General features: G+C 37.0%; 1 protein-coding gene across 4 annotated transcripts in view; it reads right to left on the minus strand.

Annotated features, from left to right (window-relative positions):
* Nucleotides 1-317: 317 nt before the first annotated feature.
* The window catches only part of LOC131428293 (band 7 protein AGAP004871-like), a 106,412-nt gene continuing 90,730 nt past the window's right edge, over nucleotides 318-15,999 (minus strand). For 3 of the 4 annotated variants that reach the window (XM_058592121.1, XM_058592124.1, XM_058592122.1), the window contains exons 2-4: nucleotides 7,313-7,463; nucleotides 976-1,341; nucleotides 318-914 (exon numbers count right to left, since the gene is read on the minus strand). In XM_058592121.1, the coding sequence (XP_058448104.1) occupies nucleotides 593-914; nucleotides 976-1,341; nucleotides 7,313-7,463 (839 nt within the window). In that variant the 3' untranslated portion in view covers nucleotides 318-592. Of the gene's footprint in view, nucleotides 915-975; nucleotides 1,342-7,312; nucleotides 7,464-15,026; nucleotides 15,585-15,999 lie in introns of those variants that run through there. The other variant, XM_058592125.1, reaches the window with a different exon arrangement.

Consider the following 15,999-nt stretch of genomic DNA (forward strand, 5'->3'; position numbering starts at 1 on the left):
CTAAACGGTTGAAAAGCAAATTGGAGTAACGACTGAACTTCTAAGATGCGGAATTCCCATTAATTTCATTAATGTAACTCGCCGATTACATACGATTCTGTTTGGACATGCTTCTGTCATCTCGGACAACATTGATTGCAGTGTAGTGGGAAAGACCTGACTCTAAAAAAAAGTGATAGGAGACGATTAACGAACCTAGCTAAATGCAGTGTTCTTCTAGATAGTATAAAATAGAGAATCTATTCTTGATAATTTTCCGTTGATAGAGGCAGAAAGGATTTTCTCCAAAACGTCGCAAAAATTTCCTACACGATTGATAATCGGTAAAACCTTTTATTTACAAAAAAACATCTACTGCGAAAAAGACTGCGTAACTATCATTGTAATAACATGACTTATTTTCTCAACAAGCACACTGGGTTTATCGTTGAATTCTACGTTGATTAATTTGATCATAATAGCTTAATTTCTGTTGAATTTAGATGAACTTTTTGTCGGCCCGTTCCGCTGGCAGGGAAAGCTTTCATCTCTACCCAACACGACTTGACTAAATGGAGTCAAAACGATAAATACTACATTCGAACGGACAATGTTATTCTACTGGCGTAGGAATCGATGGCGTCGGGGCTCTCTGCATGCAGCTGGAGGTCATGTTCATCAGCGGTCCGATCAGTTCGATTGGTAACGGGAAAATGATGGTGGAGTTTTTCTCTCCGGCGATGCTGCTCAGGGTTTGCAGGTAACGCAACTGCAGTGCAGCCGGACTCTCGCACATGATATCGGAGGCTTCCTTCAGGGCTCGGGATGATTTCATCTCACCCTCGGCGGCAATTACCTTGGCACGGGCCTCACGAGCGGCTTCCGCCTCGGCCGCCATTGACCGCTGTAGCGATTCCGGCAGAGATACGTCCTTGCTGTAATTTGGGGAACGTTAGAACATTGCTGCTAACATCACACTTCTTTCAGGCTACTCACATTTCTACTCGTTCCACTTGAACACCCCACGGATCGGTCGCTTCGTCCAGGGTTACCTGCATCGAGTGGGAAATGGTCTCTCGTTCCGACAGCAACTCCGATAGGTTCCTCGTACCCAACACATTCCGAAGCGTTGTGGCAGCCAGCAGCCGAGTCGAATGGCTGTAGTTGGCCACCTGTACGACGGCGTTCAACGGATCGCGGATGCGGTAGTACACGACCGCATCGACGGACACGGTCACCGAGTCACGGGTCAGCACTTCCTGTGGGGGAACATCAAACGATACGGTTCGCAGGTCAACCTTGCAATAGTTGTCGATGCAGGGAAGCACGAAGAACACACCGGGCCCACGAGCTCCACCGGATCTGTCGGGTTTAGAAAGCAGAGATAAAAATTAAGGGATGTACTGTAAGCTAAAATTTTAAATTTTATATTGAAATTCGGCTTCCAAATTAATTGGGTTGGCTGTGAGGGTTAGCAATCGTAAACCATTTTTACGTTCGGGCCTTCAATTAAATTTGTGAATTGGATAAGGTTGGAGTTAGTAATGGGGAATAGGATTGCAATTGCAACTAAGAACTGACAATATTGTTCTGATTTAACGAAATTGTTGATACGATTTAGCTATCCACAGGAGCTTCAGGACAACCTGGATAGTCTTGTAAGATTGGTTGCTAATTTTAAGTAAGAATTTCAACAAAGAAGATGTTTCCTCGGATAAATTGAGTTTCCCGAATTTACAACGAGTGACAATATGTAATGTTCCGAACGTAATTCGCGAGTCCATTATTTACTCACATACAACTAATTTTAACTTGAAGGATTATTTCTGAGCAAGCAAAATGTTTTCTGTGGTTTCATTGTGGTATCGATATAAATGATGACTGGGTAATGTCAGAGACATAACTGGATGACGTGAATAGTGCTGGAAAAAGCTGACATTTTTTTTAATGTTACCTGCTATCAGGACAGTCATATATGAATGTCGCGCGAATCACACATATGAAAGTCACATGTGACAGTCATGAGCGAGCGCAGTGGCGTACCGAGGAAATTTGACGCCCGGGGCAAAATAAAAGATTTGCGCCCCCATCGTTGGTTTAGTGACAAAAAAAACAAAACTGAACTTCATCTCCGGAAATATGACTTGGGCGAGCAAAAAAAAATAAAGGTCCCAAGGATAACTTTGCCGCCCCCCTAACATTGTTGCGCCCGGGGCGAATGCCATGAAGAATCCTGAAGAAATTCATAATGGCGTCAATAGAGACGGTTTTTGTCTCGATACCGTTCCATGAAATGGTTGAAATTCAAATTGCTGGCGATCAAAAATCGTAGTTTTAACCTTTGTCAAGATGCGTAAGGCTGTCAACGAACGCAAAAAGGGAGTTTTTGGAAAAGTTTCAAATGTTCACCTTTATTCTTGTTTACGTTCGTATCGACTATTCGACGAACAAATACTTTCGAACGAATAAGAATAAGCCATTCTTGTTTTCATTCGAATGAATTCTAACGCGACTGGTTTGCCACAAAATATTTAAAAATCAGTAAATTTCCTCCAATAACTGCTAAGCCATGATGAAATCACTCCAGTTCTCCAGTTTTTGCTCATTAAAATTTACCATATCTATTAGGTACTTTATGCAAAATACGTCGTAGGGTAACATGCTTTATTTTATATTAAACTAGCTGATCCGTCGAACTTCGTTTCGCCCGATTTTTTTTTAATTCATGTTTTCGGCCAGTAGAATGTTCAAAGGTGTTATGCTGTTAATGTAACTTTCCATTATTTTACTGATAACTTGGCTGCGATGAATTCATAAAAAAATATTGTGAATATGTTGAAAGTTTGAATATGTTGAATCGCCATATCATCTTTTGAGTCAGTGCATCGAACAACGATTGTAGATCTCTCTCAAACTAATGGTTTCGACATATGGGATAAAAAGTGAAGCAACAATAGCAAAGATAACTACTTTAAATTGATTCCGCGAATTCACAAAAGCTGCCCTCGCGACTTGTAGTTCGTCACTTCTCGCTGGTGATATTATTTAGTCGTGTTTGATGAATGTTCGTAGCGTGACAATCACAGGAACAATTCTCGATTAACAATTTAGCGATAAAACTTTATTTTTACTTTTAATTTATGACTTCTGGTCAGTCAGTTAATATTTAGTATATTTTTGACATATCAGAGACTCGGATGTTTCGCATCGCTAAGTTCGACTTCTCTGGTAGAAGGTAAAAGTTTAGATGCGAGAAACCTTCTTCCTACTTAAATGAACCTTGTTACGTCAAACTTCTCCGCACTTTATCTTCAAATCCTCACTCTTCCTTGAGTACTATGGCTCTACATTTTTCATATTCTTTCTCCTCTCACAATCTCTAGTTAGTTTGATATTGTTAAAAAACCGAAAGATAAAATGAGTAAACATTCGAAAGTTCAAGTTAACATTCCTTTAAATATTATTTCCATTAACTTTTACATGAACACTGCATTCGTTTAATAGTTGTATCAATAGTCGTCGGATTAGTCAACACCACATCATTTTGTCTAGTACCCCACCTACGATTAACGAATGGTGGAGTTCGGTACTGAGAATCTATATCAGAAAGTTTTGTATGAAAATAACGTGCAATTCTGCTGTTATAGCGGAGTGAACAGGAGGAGTGATTGCACCAGTATTCAGCTTATCGTTCGAGTCAATGCATAAAATCTCACAACTGATGGTTTTCAATCCACCAGAATTTACCCGAAGCGATTGAACAAACTTCAGCATGCTAAATGCAAGGCAAACCTCTTTGTTTGATCTCATTATCTAAACAGTAGAATCCTATCATTGATTCGTACAAAATTCGTTCTATAATGTGATTTGTTCAACTCACGCCTACGATGGTTAACATTAATCATCTAACTGATAACATTGCACACAATGCATCTTCTGGAAACAATATCAGGACTTTTGATCCTGTTTACGATAAAGCTAGAACACTCATATGCGTTCCATCATTAAATCATTTGGCAAGCAATAATGTTGATACCCAGTTAAGCACGTGGCTCGGAATGACGAATCACATGAATCAAGTGTGCATGTGAAAACTTCACACAAAACAACTCGTTGCGTGCCAAAAGATTCCTTCAACGATCTAGTATTCCTTTCTTCGACGGCCAAACACTTATGCCATCAATCTGTAGGTTTTAATAACAGCTTTAAAATAAAAATAATCAAAAAAAATTAAAACCATGCTTTTTTTTATTTAACTTTTTCGGATTATTTTGTAATTATTGCTCAATTAATTTCATGCAGTAGATTATCGTTGAGAGTATCTTTATCGTGAGAATGCTCTGCGGGATTTCTTGTCACGAATAATCGTCGAACATTGAACAAATTTGTTCGAAATATATCGCTATAATCGGATTCAATTATGGATTCCACATATGAACACATGCCCTGATTTACCTACATCGCTTAGTTTTGCATTGAAGAAAAATGGCTACTTTGATGAATCACCGAATTTCGGTTTTCTAAAAGCTGTTTACTGAGATTCCGGTAAATTGATACAATTAATTAAGTTTTAAATTTTGTTCCACGGGATTATTTATATTTCATGGAAACTATTACAATATGAGTATTTTTGGAACGTGTTTTGAGAGTAGATTACAGAAAATAATGTTTGAGATATTTTAGAAATCCAAGATGGCGTCTTACGGTTTATTTATAATCCCTGAATGCCATTCCAATATGGATATTTTCGGAACAGATTGGATGAACAAGTGTCGGAAAACAATGTTTGGAGTCGTTCCGAAATACAACATGGCGGCTTTCGGCTTTTGATATTCTTTGGAAACCTTCACAATATGAATAATTTAGGAACGGATTTGATGAATAACACTTGTGTAACATTAAAAATAAAAATATTTTAGGAACATGGTCATTGGTCATTGCCCACAATTTGTAAATTGAGATTACCATTTGTTCAATAGATTATTGAATTCATACAAAACAACTTTAACACTATGAAACCATAATGCAAGGTATTGGAAAAAGCTTTTCAGATGTCTGTTTGTTATGGTAGTTTCGAGAACATTCATACAGTACAATGTTCAAATTATTTCGATGGAGATCTGGATCTGAATACACCTGAACTCACAATTTTTTAAACGTGTTTGAACATCATTTTCCGGCATCTAATTATCAACTCCTATCCGAAAATACTCAACTTGGAACGGTTTTTAAAGAATACAAAAAACCTGTTTTAATCCACCTAGTGGTGTAATGATGCCTTTCTTATATTACTCATAACATCATAAATATTACTGTAGAATTTGCAAAAAACAACTGTTCATTGAATAGAAAACTTAGTCTAACAAACTCTACAGATTCTGTTCGCCCTGTAGTTCCGGAACCGGAAGTAGTATCCACGAAAAATTTAGGAATTCCGTATGAAACTGTAAGACTTTTCCTTTGAAGTTTGTGAAATTCGGCCATCTTAAAAAAGTGAGTGAGATCCTTTTTGCAGTTTTTAATCATAATTTCCAATTTTTCCGAAACCGGATTCAGATGACCGGTATAGCCGAAGTGGGTTTGTTTGCCAGCAACAAATATGACCTACAAATTGGAACAGTTTTTAACCTAGTTAAACCTAGACTAGATGTCTATTTCGATTAAACCAATTAAACGAAATCTAGCAAATGAAGCGAACCTACGTTTCTGATACTTCTGCATATGTAAGTCAAGCTAAACAGCATGAATCAGCAGAATAAAACATGTAGTAGGATTATTATTTTAATTATTATTATTGACATCACTACACCACCGGCACGGTATTACTGCACTACCGGATGTGAAAATACAAATTTTTTCAAAAAAATTTGAATTCATTGACATTCGCTTATTCTTTTGGTCGTACTGATCATAAAAGAGCTAAAATTTTTATCAACCGTAGCCCCGTCTTTTACCAATACTACACACTAGCAGCAGACATCCGAAACCGTTTCGTTTTCTTTATAGCGTGTACGAAATAGAACAAAGCACGAATCGTTCGTTTTGTGTCTTCTTCTTCCACCGTACCACCACGTACCGATGTTATATATATTGTCATTGTACATGGCGATTTGAAAACTTTGACACTCATCGCCCTGTAACTGCGGAACTGGAGGTCGAATCCGAATGAAATTTCATAGTAGCTTTAAAGATAACATGAGCTTTAATTCAAATCAAGCGTTGTGAAAATCTATTCAAGCATCGCAGAGAAATCGAAGAAAATTCTATTCTTGAAGTTTTTCTTCACTACTTTCCGTGCTTCCGGTACAGGAAAAAGGGGAACCAGTAGTTCCGAATTACGTTTTTATGTCCACAAACTAACAAGTTCTGCAAATTAGAAAAATGTATGAGACAGTTTTATGAGATTTGTACCTGTTTTTGACCATCGTTTGAGAAAAAATACTCATGAAATTGGGAATTTTCCACTTATCACGATTTAGTTCCGAAACCGGAAGTCACATGTAAATAAAATGTTCTAGAAATTTTTAAGAAATTATAAGATCTTTCATTTGAATCTAAGTTTGTGAAAATCGGTTGAGCCGTTGCCAAGAAAATTGAGTGCACTTTTTCTCTAATTTTCACATAGCCTTTCTATATGTGAAAGGCAAAAATGAATTTTATTAAAACCAGTAAATTATACTTTTAATGAAATTATCACAATAAACTACGAATAATCGAAATGCAACTGGCATTCTAGGATTTGAAATAAACCGGAAATCGCCATCCTGGAGTTCAGAATCAGTTCAGATGTTGTTTTCCGACATCTACTCATCAAACTTGTTCCGAAAATACCCAAATTGTAGGGGTTTTTAAGGAATATAAATAAACCGCAAGTCGCCATCTTGGATTTTGGAACGACTCCAAATATTGTTTTCCTGCACCTGTTCGACTTTTTTACGAACCCCCGTTTAGTTCGTAAATTGACGTTTTGGTGTAAGGGATTTTTACACCCATTTGAGTTTTGTTCTAGCTGACCCTCAAGTGGGGTTTTCTTCATCCAACATTTCATGTGGACCAAAATAAAAAATTAAAATAAAATTCAGTCGGATCTTTAGATGTAAATAATTTATGGTATGAGATAGTGATCAAGGATAGCGGTAGAATTATTGATTGGAGTTTTGATTGATATAGTAATCAAGGATAGCATTAGGCTTATGATTTAGACACTTGAATTTATAACTTCCTGATTGAGTTCTAAATTTATTTTTGGATATGAAATGAAGCTCAGTTCAGTTCAGGTGGAATTCAAAATTAATATTAAGTTTCAAAATGTGGGTAGTTTTAATAATATTACCTCAAACGTCCCAGCCGAAAGATAACTGCCCTTTCATACTCTTGAACGACCTTGAAGCAGAGGAAGATCGAGATAGGCAGCGTTAGGAACATTAAAATGGTCGAGCAGACCGTCGCCATAACTTCCACGCATCCTATCGACTCTGCTTCAGCTGTAATGAAAAGAAAAGTAGACATTAATTACTCATTAGAATAGAAAGATTTATATGAAATAATTTTATGGCAAGCCTCCATCAGGAGATTTTGAAGAAAGTCTGAAGAATACTTTTGTATCTGTGAACAAAACATGAATGTTTTAAAAATAATACAAAATGCTAACGCGTCCCATAGTGAACCGTTCATAACTTACAATATAATTTACGAGTGTTTGTTTTTACAACGAAAAAAAAACTGGCTAATTATTATCTGTCGCAAATTTGTGTCCCCGCTCTAGTTGAGTACATCATGCCAAATTTATAAGCACCATAAATCTACTCAGGAGAAATAAATCGTCCGTAAATACGGCGTGGTGAAAAGCAGGCAATAAACCAAAAAAAAAAAAAATAAAGTGTTAAATCGCTGCTAAATTTTTGTCTAACCATCCCTCAAAAATATGTTTTCCCGATTAGACAGCAGAAAAATAAAACATGAATCGCTACTCAACTTTCAGGAAATTGCCGCCAGATGTTTTCAGTACCACCTTCATTGGCGACGGGACGATGGATTGGCCGTTGCAAGGGTGAAGATAATCCAAACGGACGGGTTTGCCTTCGATTTATTTTCGTTCCAAATCGTAATTCAGCTACCTTAGCATCATGTTCACGCTTTTCGAAACACTTTCAAATCGACTATTTCAACAACAAGCCCGGGAACGGCACTGCACTTTTCCTGTGTGAAATTCTTCAAACGATTCACCAAATTACTACACTGGCTAAGGCTATTATTTTTCCATCCTAAATGCCCGCTTGGACCGACGATGTTTTTCTTTGGCACGTTCGGTACACACTTCATGCGCAAATTGTGTTTATTCCGGAGTTCCTGCCCACTCTCTTTTCACCGAGCACTTCTCTCCGATCACGGCTCTCTGCGAGCTCTGCGGTCAGCCGTTCGGGAAAGGAGGCAAAAATCTCTAAAAGAAATATTTACTCCAAACACAACGATTTTGACGTTCGGTTTCCTGACCGACCGAGCACATGTCGGTCCCTCATTTGCTCTCTAAATACTTTTGCAGCCGCTGTTCTGTTATGCCTTTCCACCAATTAAACCCAGCCTACTTGATAGTATTTGTCCAACTGTCGGATTTTCGTTTCGGTTGCATATGTTTCACACCAACTTTAACGAAATTTCTCATAATTTGCAGGACCATTAGTTGGACCGCAAACAACTGCTGGTCGTCACCGAGACAGTTATGAGTCGAAGTCCCATGGTCCTGAGAGTATGTAACAAACATCCGCTGAGCATGAGCAAATAAACCTGGCTACGAAAGTGTCCGAGTTGGCTGCGCAGGGTGAAAATGATTTGTAACAGTTTTGACGATTAGTGAAATATTCAACATGAGGAATGCATCTACCGTTGCGGTTCGTGTTTGGACCGGTTAATGATTTTCATTTGATACAATGTACAGATGAACAGCAAAAGAAATTGAACAAATTAAACCATATTCTGAAGCTTCCTGGAACACTCTCTAAGGGTTCTTAAGAAACCACAGAAACCAATTCCTGCTCTCCAAGATGAAAATCAAATAAAGGAGAGGTGGCGCACCTGAGCCTTTTGCTTTCTAGATAGAAAGGTAATAGAATTACTGGAAACCACCAAGCTGAGTCGTGGATCATGCTCTAGAAGATCAGATGGCTGTCACTTCCGATTCCGGAGGTATAATGGTATGGGCAGGCACTTACCAAGAGGGGGGCCCTGAAACAGAAATAATAAAAACGTGTGGATAGTGCTTATAAGAGTTGACGCTAGCATGTCATAGTTGGGCAATATTCTGCACTTGAGAAAGATATCCTGCCGCAGGATCCCGCACATACTGTTTTAGGACTGAAAATACGAACGCAAGCGCACTTCGAACACTTGTTTGGCTGGATCCATTATTATAAGCCAGAGCAGAATGGTTACCCGACAATGGAGTAAAGTCAGCACGAGGTTTTTTAAACGTCACTTTTTGAGGACCACCTTAAATGCAAGTATTAGCATGCATTGATATTTGTACGGTCATCAACAAATGTTTTCCGTTCTCTACTAAGCGGAGTAAGAAAGCTATCTCGAACCGAAATCTATCATCACAAGTCTTGTGGATTGTTGTGCTCTATAAAGGTAGCTTTAGAAGGTCTTATACACGTGCAACAGAAATTGCATGACAGTAAACGTTAAAAAAATGGAATTTTTGGTCTCTATTTACAGAACTGAAAACCGGAAACCGGTAAATCCATGTTAGTGTAAAAATCAACTAACAAGATTTTCGAATCAAGTGGAGAAGATTTTTCTATTTTTTTTGCATCGTTACTTCTATTGACGATTTGAAATTTTTGATCTTCATCACCCTGTATTTTCGGACCTAGAAATTACATGTCATACGGCACCTTTCATTTGAATATAATTTCGTGAAATAGGTCAAAGAATGTCTAAGGAATCGGTGCGAGTTCCATTCCGATGTTTTCCGTTTTTTCCGCGTTGCTTCAGGAATTGGTGAAGTCAACTGGGCCTATCCGAAACGAAATCCTGGGTACGGGTCGGAAGTTGTACCAGACGATGAAACCTACGTCAAAATGGATTTCGGACAGCTGATCAAAATTATTAGTATTAAATTTTGAAAAGGGAAAGATGGGAACCGAAATTAACTGGTTACATAGAGTAAGGGCTCCATCTGAGCTCCCATTTCCATCTCATCCCTTCACCTCATTACTTTGAACATGAATAATATCTTACAACGTACCTGAACCAAACTGTGAAATGTTTAAAAATGAATATTTAAGCTATTGTCACACTTTTCCATTAGAAGAAATGATTTTAAATTCTTCAGTGATCGTTTGAAACCAACTCACTTTTCGATTTAGGACACATTTTTGTCTCCAGATTTACAGTTCGTCATGTTTCTGAATATCTACTGAACGATTCGTCTCATAACATGATCACTGTTTCGCACAATTACACTACTATTGAATGCTGGATGACTTCATAATTAGTACTGTTCACTCGCTAATTATTTAATTAACGAATAAAAATTTCAAAAATACCCAACAAGCGATAAAAGTCTTCAAAAATATGAGATAAAAGTTTTTCACTTAGTTCACTTGATTGCGCTTTGTTTTCATCTCATTTGGTTTCGCAAAGTTGCCAAGTTTTCTCATAATGTTACAAAACAAAATTGTTTTTCTTCTTCAAATTATCATCAAAAATTATGTTTTTGGTATCCGTGACATTAGTTTATTTATATTATTGATATTCATATTTCAAAAAAACTATTTCGGCTTTGAATATTACCAGAAAGAGCGTGTTAAATACTAATGAAATAACCATTGTGGTTAATCTAGTAGCACTGGTTTCTTTCCGCTATATGTCAACATAACGCTGTTATGTGTGTGTGCTTCATCGGCTGTGCACAGAGATGCCAGATATTTTCATAGAAAATATGTATTGCTTTGCACAAAAGGTCTATATCTGCTCTATCTGTTTTCACTCATAAAATAATGTTAAAAAATAATTCTTCATACCTGCGAAGATTTCCATTTTAACATGAGATTTGTCCGTTGATTAATAAACTTTCAAAGAATTACTGCAATCAAATACGAATAGATACTCAGAGAGAAAAGTCTAATTTTTTACTTCTCACTTTCTATGAACCTGTACAAATCTGTATTAAATTTAGGAAATCTGTATACAATCTGTACTTTGATTTAAATCGTATGCGAAAGCAAAAATCTATACAATCGAAATAAATCTGTATGAATGGCATTTCTGGATCTGCATTCTGTTTTAAGAAGGGCTAATGCCTAAATAGTAACAATTCCTTTTTTTGTTTTTAGTCAAAGTTCGTTAATTTAACTTTACAGAAAAATTTCAAATTTAAATCGAAAGTTAACGAAAACGACCCAAAAATTTTTAAACGTCGAAATGATTCAAAACTGGTTCTAAATATATCGTGTGATGTCTTATAGTTGGCCATTTTTAAGAAAAAATCGAATATTTTGAGTCTGAGAGTGTAATAGTGAAATGTTTTGTTTTGATTGTTGTTGCCATCACTAATTAATAGGATGAATAAAGAACCAACGATAGGATGAATAAAAATCATTTGAGATGGAATTAGGAGCAGAGTAGTGAATATATCAGAAATGTGTTAGGCTAATTTTTGAACATTATTTTAATTTCCAAGGAATGTGAATCAATTCTTCATGTGGAGCAAGGCGAATTAAGAAGAAATATGGAAAAATCATAGTGATTTTAGTGGCTAAATCAGGTGTTTAATGTAACGTCCTTACAAATGAGATGAAATAGGGAGCCCTAATTACCATCGTCTTCATTGCTCTAGAAAATTACTATGGAACGAACCCAAAAAACCCAAATTTTTGACGAAGGACTACGTTTTTCTTCATTATGCTAACCTGGGTGCACTTTCAAAATTTTACAACACGAAAGTGTATCGAAATAACTCCAGATTTGATTTTTTAATAACTTTTTCCCTGCTTGAGTATTTACTTTAATTCCGTCACGAAACGAATGGAAGAAGGTGTAAGATTGTTGTTAATATCACGTTTATCATGTAAACATTGTTTAAACAGTGAAAAAATAGATCCAAACACAAAACATCAAAATCAACTGAATATATAAATAGACCCTTTTGCTAGCTTCAGTCTATGATATTCCCTGGAGTGCGTAGACTTCCATCTACGCCAAGATAGCGGAATTACTACATGAATTTAAAAGTCCCGGGTCTAACATAGAAAAAGTCGATTGTTTTACCGTGAAAACTTTTTATTCTTCAGTATAATCACCATCTAGAGCGATACACTTGACCCATCGGTCCTCAAAAGCCTTCAAAATAGACATTCGTTTCTGCAACGACCCCAGCATTCGACGAAAATTTCTTTCCCTGGAGAAACCTTTTTCAGGTTTGGAAACAGATAACAGTCGCTGGGGGCCAGGTCAGGAAAATACGGAGGATGGTGGACCAATCCGTACCGCATATCATTTAATTTCACTGTTGCTTTTATGCGCGTCTTTATGAAAACTAGAACTCGTCTGACACGATCAGCTGTTATTCCAACACTAGATAGGATATATTGTCATGAAATTAAATTTTGGGCCATCAAGAGGCCTGTTCTGAAAACAATATACACTTTTAGAAACTATTCACACCTTTTCTGTGAGAGGTTCGGGACTTTTTGTTCCATCTAGTAGATCAAAAGATCAAAATCGTTCGTTTTTCCCTGGCGCAGTAGGCTATCGAGGTATGTTTAGTGAATATCTTACAAGCCACTTGTAGTTCCATATAAAAAAGATAATATAAAACCATATAAAAAAAGCCATCATATCAAAGATTTTCAGCTGAAACAAAGAATGGACACTTTCGCTATAGGCGAAGAAATAAATTATAAATTTTGGTTATAAATTGAATGACTAAATTGACTGTCCTCGTATAAGTAAATTAAAAATACTTAGGCTGTAAACCATTTCGCGGTTAATTTTAACTTTTGGTTAAAATCTGACACTCGACCGGTTAATTTGATGTTGTCAAAAATAACCCTGCTTGAGAGCATGGTTATTTTTGACCGATCGATAGTTAGTTCCGACACTGAAAAATGACAATTGTAATACTAATTCTTTAGTTGAAACTATTTCCAGTGGAAAATAAACCCAAATAAATTTCCGTCCGTCAAATTTTGAAATGGGCCACAGTTTTAGTTAAATTTAACTACTCGATACAAAATAACTGTCAAGTGTCAAATTTCAACCAAAAGTTAAAATTAACCGCGAAATGGTTTACATAGTTAGTGTCTGTTTCGCTAGCGAACCAAACGTGTCGTAGGCTCACAGTAGTCAATCATTGAAAATATTTCGTATTTCTCTGTGCCAGTTTTGCACGATACGCTTTGTGCGATGATTCGTTCGTTTCATGCGGTGGAAGTTTTGCGCGTCTTATTTTGGTAATGAATTTTTCCTTAATGGCTGAGGCCAGTGCGTTTTAGGGCGTTTTAGAGGGCTATTTTCACGCTTCAAATCTAATTTTCTCAGAAAAGGTGTCGAATATAAAACGAATAGACAAGTTATTTTTGACGAATATAAACCCAACTGACAAGTTATTTTTGTGAACGTATGTATGTATTCGTTATTCAAAACCAGTTGAACAGTTTTCTCAAATATTACTATTCCAATTTTTTCAAAAGAATTCTTGATTGTCTATTTCTGCTTCTCTATAGTACTAGCATTTAGTATTCAAAGAGTGTTGATATGATGCGATATAAGAATTAGGTTCAAGTTTAAACTGTATTTTCCGCCTCTTGAAGATGAACCGACAAATCTATAAAAATTATGAGATTCACATGACATGCAAATCAAAGATAATATGAGCAAAATATGAGAATCAAGAATGTGATTGAAAATTATCATCAGTCCAAAATTTATGCTTATTTTTCGACATTTATTTTTAGTTTTGGAAATGAAATTCCAAGTGCTTGGGAATAGATCAAAAGCTGCAACACGCTAGGTTCTAAAACTTCAGCATCTTTGGAATTCATTTTGGCACACTCTCTCCAACATATCGACCGGTATTTCACGAATATTCACGTAATCCACACCAAACAGTAACTTTTTTTTTGGATTCATTGGTAGCTCTTGCAATGCTTCTGGCTGGTCTTCAATTTAGATGCGACAAGTTTGCTTGTTGACGTATCCATTCAACCAAAAATGAGCTTCGTCACTAAACACAATTTTTCGATGGGGGACGGGTATAGCGTGATGGGTGAGTCGATGCCTTTCACGTAGCCCAACTAGGTTCGATTCCCAACCCCGCACATAGGGTCAGAAGGTTTTTCTGGCCCGAAGAGGTGAATGACATCAAGGTTAAAGCCTCTATAATCGAAAAAAGATAAGAGATAATTTTTCGATGAAAAAGTGGATCTTACTTCAACTTTGCCAGCGTCCATTCATGATTAAAATTTAGACCAAACGACAATTCATGTTTAAATTATAGATCAAACCTAACTAGACACGATTCACGAGTGATCTGTCAAAAACAGTGTTGCCAAAAAGATACCAGCAAAAAATCACCCTTAACGAAGTGTGCTTAGTCCGCTAAACTTTAAAAACGCGTTTTTATCAAAACACAATTTTTAGAAACTTAATTTTTTAGAACATGTATAAGCTCAAAAAAAGGAAAAATATGATTTTTTTTGCTTGAAACTTTCACAAACAATTATTTTCTCATATTTTTTTTTCTTATTTTAGTTCCAAACATAGTATCGAGTACCACGAATAAAATGGTGCATGATATTTTGATTTCCGATAAACAGAACAGTCGGAATCATGGAAGCAGTGGAGCATCTCTTCGTTTATATCTGTTCTTGTTGACTTCCAAACATTGTTTGAATGTATTCAAAAAAGATATGAAACATATCAATTATTTCGTTTCAACGGTTTTTCATGAAAAAATTCCCTTTCATAACGGCTTTCATAACGCCCGTCACAACTGCTGATCCTCTTAACCTTACAATTTTTTTCCCTGACAGCATGTTACTTACGCAAATTCACGTAGCACTCACAGCCTCCGGAGTCGGTGGACAGGCACTCGGTGTTCATCCTCGGCATCCCCGGGCAGGAACATAATTTCTTCAGTTTTGCTAACTATTGACGAACGAAACTGTCATAGAAAACTCAACTCCCAGCGATGCAAACAGGCGGCAGGCAGACACGTAGACAGCTAATTGGAGTTTGGTGTTTTTTCCCCTTTTTTCTCTCAACTGGACCGACAGCAGTCTGTCGGAGTCGGAGTCGGTGTGGAACGAACGTTATGACATCCAGAAGCGAAAAGCGAACAACGACCAGAATTGTCCATCAGAGCTCGGAAGGTGCGAGTTGTTGGGCGGGAAATCAAACACGTCACCGTCTGTCACACCAATGCTACACAGCGAGAATCACGTGCCAACTACGATTGAGATCTCAAAAAAACACTTGCAATGCTCAAAAAAAAAAAGGAAACAGAAATCACGACCCGGCTGCTCCACGAGAGAAAAAAAATCGAAACGGCAAGATTTGAATTCTCAAACCGATCCCACTTGTTCGCGATCGCTTACTGATGAATGCGGTGTTGATTTTTATTCCCACTGGCGAAAGGAAATCGAGAAAAATAAAACGGTTATAGCGCAGAAGAAGCAATATCTGTCTCGTTCGCTCCTCCTCCGGTGGTGGCGACAGGATGATAGTACCGATTTGATGATCACCGGTTTGTCGGCTGATTGATGCAGAGAAGGAGTCATTTCTATGCTCATCTGCTTGAAGTTGACAGTATTTCGGGTTGTTTTGGCATTCACATCAGTATTCAAAGGGAATGGTTTTATGACAATTTTTGCTAATACAGTGAATATGAGTTTGAGAATGTTTGAACCACTTCCGGTGAAACTCTCAACGGGTGCGGTGAAAATTTGAGTACTTCGCGAGAAAGAAAGAATTTTTATCCATACTTTCGCGGCTCGACTGAGCCACAAAGTCAAGTTT

The sequence above is a fragment of the Malaya genurostris genome, chromosome 2 (assembly GCF_030247185.1).
Source record: "Malaya genurostris strain Urasoe2022 chromosome 2, Malgen_1.1, whole genome shotgun sequence".
Classification (NCBI taxonomy): Eukaryota; Metazoa; Arthropoda; class Insecta; order Diptera; family Culicidae; genus Malaya; species Malaya genurostris.